At 40.0% G+C, this 4,646-nt stretch overlaps 1 protein-coding gene across 1 annotated transcript; it reads left to right on the forward strand.

The window, feature by feature from the left end:
• Positions 1 to 622: 622 nt before the first annotated feature.
• Positions 623 to 3,745, forward strand: LOC122853826. The gene is made up of 2 exons (XM_044154244.1): positions 623 to 858; positions 943 to 3,745. Exons 1-2 carry the CDS (start codon positions 623 to 625, stop codon positions 3,743 to 3,745), a joined length of 3,039 nt encoding a protein of 1,012 aa, XP_044010179.1.
• The last annotated feature ends 901 nt before the right edge of the window (positions 3,746 to 4,646 follow it).

Below are 4,646 nucleotides of genomic sequence, written 5' to 3' on the forward strand. Positions count from 1 at the left end.
AATTCCATGCAAGCTAGGGGAGAAATTATAATCACGGTGATCTACAGGGTTTCACCATATCGCCGAGCTGTTTCAGCTTTAATTATGCCAAGGCTCACTGGGTTGTTACCATCGGCAGCCATTAAGAGGCAGCAATTACAAAATTGGCCTCAGATTCAACATCTGAAGCTGGCTGATCCCGAGTTTTATTTGCCAGCGCCAATTGACGCCATCCTTGGTGCTGATGTATACAGCACAGTATTAAAGGAAGGCGTCTTGAGAGGTAGAGAAGACCATCCAACAGCTCAGAGTACAGAGCTGGGTTGGGTGTTATCTGGTAACACACCGAGCTTTGGTAGAGATATTTCTCTCATGACATCAAAGCATTACCACCAGGGCATCAAATGTCAGAGAAGAAGAGTTGTACCAACTTGTCAAGAAGTTTTGGCTGCAAGAAGAGCAGTTTGAGTCATCAGAGTCATCAGACCTTACAGATGACGTCTGTATGAAATATTTTATTTCAACCTATGAGAGAGATGCACACGGTCGTTTTGTGGTAAGGTACCAGTTTAAAAGGTGTGTAGACAACTTTGGTAACTCGTATGAGTTAGCCTTGAGAATGTTGCACAACCAAGAGAAGAGAATGGCTAAAAATCCAGCTCTTCAACAGGCATATTGTGACTTCATGAATGAGTACGAGTCACAAGGTCACATGGTCAAAGCATCACTTGTTGAAGACCATTCTAGATGCTATTACCTACCACATCATAGTGTCATCAAAGAGTCGAGTACATCAACAAAGTTGAGAGTTGTATTTAACGGTTCACAAAAGACAAATACTGGTAAATCTTTAAACGACAACTTGTACGAGGGTCCCAAGTTATTGAATTCTTTGGTGTCTGTACTCACACAATGAAGAGCATATCAGTATGTTTTTTCGTGTGACATACGACAAATGTTCAGACAGATCATCATCCATCCTGATGATCAAAAGTATCAAAGAATTCTTTGGAGACATACACTCGACTCACCAGTTCAAGAGTACGAATTAACAACCGTAACATATGGTACCAAACCAGCACCATTTTTGGCTTTGGCTACTTTAAAGCAACTTGAACTGGAAGAGGGAAATAGGTTCCCGTTGGTTAAATCAGCTATTTCACAAGGGTCATATATGGATGACATATATGTTGGTGCTGATAATATACAACAAGGGGTTGACAAGGTGGTACAAATACAACAAATGCTTCACTCAGGTGGCTTCGAGCTGAGGAAATGGATAAGTAACTCGAGTGAGTTATTGAGTAAAATTCCAGTAGAATTTCATGAGAAATCATCCACCTCGAGTGATAGTAATCAAGTTTTCAGGACCCTTGGTCTCAATTGGGATACAACAGCTGATTGTTTTAGTTATATTCCAATAGTATATAAAGAACCTAAAGCAATCACTAAGAGAGTCGTTTTAGCACAAGTGGCTCAACTATTCGATCCACTTGGTTGGATATCACCAGTCATAGTTAAGGGTAAATCATTTATGCAATCTTTATGGAAGATTAAGCTTGACTGGGATGAGCCAATTCCTGAAAATTTATTGAGTCCATGGAGAGACTTTGTCTCTCAACTGAGTCATCTATCTGAGATAAAAATACCGAGATGGTTGAATCTCACACCAACAGTTTCATCCATTGAGATTCATGGATTTGGTGACGCTTCTGATGCAGCAATTGGGGCTGTAGTGTACTTGGTGTCTATTGATACTCTTGGTGTAGCCAAGAGTAATATAATAGCATCAAAATCGAAGCTAGCACCTATTAAGGCCGAATCCAACAGCTCCAATAAAACTAGAGTAAAAGTTTCGACACCGAGATTGGAGCTGTCAGCCGCGGTGCTGTTGGTGAAATTGGTGAGAGATATTCAACAGAGTTTGGGTTGTCAGTCAGCAAAGATACACTTGTGGACTGACTCATCCATCACTGATTATTGGATCAAAGGCGACGCTAGTCGTTGGAAAACCTTTGTCCATAACAGAGTAGTATTTATAAAAAATACACTCACACAGGCAACCTGGCATCATGTGCCAGGTGAGGATAATCCAGCTGATATCGTATCACGTGGTACATCATCATCACAACTGCATACAGACACGTTGTGGTGGCAGGGTCCAGCCTGGATTATCAAAAGTCAAGATTCAAGGCCTGTGTTGAGTAACCCAGAGATAGACATGATCCAGGTTGAAGAAAAGCCATTAATTTGCAATGTGACGTCAACCAGACGTGAAGAATTTTTGGACAACTTCTCGTCATTGGTCACGGCTGTTACAGCAGCAGCTTTGTGGAGAAGATTTTATCAGAGTTTCTCGTTGAAATACCCTGTAAATAAATCTTCTTGGATTACATCTGAAGAACGTCAGAATGCATTGCTGGGCTTGGTAGTAAATAATCAATGGTTATATTTTAGTGAAGAGATTAAACAATTATCAAAGGGTAAAACCTTGTCAAAGTCTAGTTCTTTGATAAAATTGACACCATTCCTTGATAGAGATGGTGCTTTGAGAGTCGGTGGCAGACTGAGTAAATCTCTCATGACAAGTGAAGAAAAATATCCGTTGATACTGCCAAAAGAGTCGAAACTTACTGAGCTGGTATTACATGAGTGTCATGCAAATACTTTGCATGGTGGTGCACAACTTATGTTGGCCACCTTGAGGCAACAATATTGGATTGTTGGAGGACGTTTACCAGTCAGAAGTTTCATTAATAAATGTGTTGTTTGTGTGAGACATCAAGCTGAAGCTGCACAACAGTTAATGGGTCAACTACCAGCATCAAGAGTATTGAAATCAAGGCCATTTCTCCATACAGGAGTTGATTATGCTGGTCCATTTGAACTGAAAACATGGTCAGGTAAATGCAACAGGTCATACAAGGCCTACCTGGTTGTGTTTGTGTGTATGGATTCGTCAGCCGTTCATCTCGATTTAGCAACTGACTATACAACTGAGGGTTTTTTGGCAGCATTTAAGCGATTTGTCAGTCGTCATGGACGATGTGAGAAATTGTTCAGTGACTGTGGCACTAATTTTGTGGGTGCAGATGCGGAGTTAAAACGCATGTTTAAGGCATCCTCAAAAGAAGTAAAAAATCTGGCCAGTCTTCTAGCAAAAGATGGTACAGATTGGAGTTTTATTCCACCTGGATCACCACATTTTGGTGGTAAATGGGAATCAGTTGTAAAGTCAGCCAAACATCACATCAAAAGAGTCATAGGTGATCATAAACTCACCTACGAGCACTTCAGTACCTTTCTGACACAAGTTGAGTGTCTACTTAACTCTAGGCCATTGTGTCCAATGTCTGAGGAACCTGATGACCTCCAGGCATTGACACCTGGTCACTTTCTCATTGGGGAACCACTTAATGCTGTGCCTGAGCCATCAGTGTTAGATGTTCCTGACAATAGACTCAACAAGTGGCGATTGTTGAGGAAGTTTATGGAGTCATTTTCGGATAGGTGGTCGAAGGAGTACTTGCAAAAGTACTTGGTCAGGTCAAAGTGGTTAAAGACATCTCCATGCATTAAAGTGGGTACGATGGCTTTGGTCATTGATGAGAGATTGCCACCCGGTAAATGGGCATTGGCACGAGTAACTGAAGTGTTTCCTGGAGCTGACGGATTAGTCAGGGCAGTCACTGTGAAAACACAAACTGCTGAGTATCAGAGGCCAGTGGCTAAGTTATGTGTTTTGCCAATTGAGGTTGACAATTAATTTGTCAAGGGGGGGAAAATGTTCACGCGAGCTCCTCTAATGTGTGTCGTCACAGAGATGACCAGTAACCACTGCGCATCTCTGTTATTCACTGTCCAATCAGCGCACACTAGAGAAACTCTCATGTCGTCACAACAACGCTCGGCTTACACCGTACGTTGCCGTAACTATTCGAGTCTCTCGTTCATCATCGAGGATCTCCGGCCAACTTCGAGTTCAACATCAAGCAAGTCTCCAAGCAGCGTTCTGGAGTCACTTGCGTTTTGGTTATTCTACATTATACACACCACATTATTTTTCATCCATTTATACCTGGTGATACACACCAAGTATAATTACTTTTGAGTTATTTTCACGTTGGGCAAAAGGTATACAACCTTTTGCAGAGTATATTTATTGAGTAATATCACCCTTTTGTATATATTTTTCCCTATTAAATAAACGCTATTATTTAACCACAAGTTCATCATTTCCTGTCACATTTATTTCATCCCTTTATACAGTCCACATCCTGGCGCAAACACTTAGCTACATCTTTTCGTTAGCTACTGCTTTTTCTTGGACATTTGTATTTTTAAAAAATAAATTTACATGTATTTTATTTATAAAATAAATAAATAATGTCCAAGGAAAAGCAGTAGCTAAGGAAAAGATGTAGCTAAGGATAATGTTGCCAGAAATTATTTCCTTGAAATAATTTTTGCCCAGTCACATTAATTCCTTAGCTACATCTTTTTCTTGGACATTTGTATTTTTAAAAAATTAATTTACATGTATTTTATTTATAAAATAAAAAAAAAATGTCCAAGGAAAAGCAGTTGCTAAGGAAAAGATGTAGCTAAGGAATTAATGTGGCTAAGGAATTATTTCCTTGAAACATGATTTTTTGGCAACATTAATT

The sequence above is a fragment of the Aphidius gifuensis genome, linkage group LG4 (genome assembly GCF_014905175.1).
Source record: "Aphidius gifuensis isolate YNYX2018 linkage group LG4, ASM1490517v1, whole genome shotgun sequence".
In the NCBI taxonomy this organism is placed as follows: Eukaryota; Metazoa; Arthropoda; class Insecta; order Hymenoptera; family Braconidae; genus Aphidius; species Aphidius gifuensis.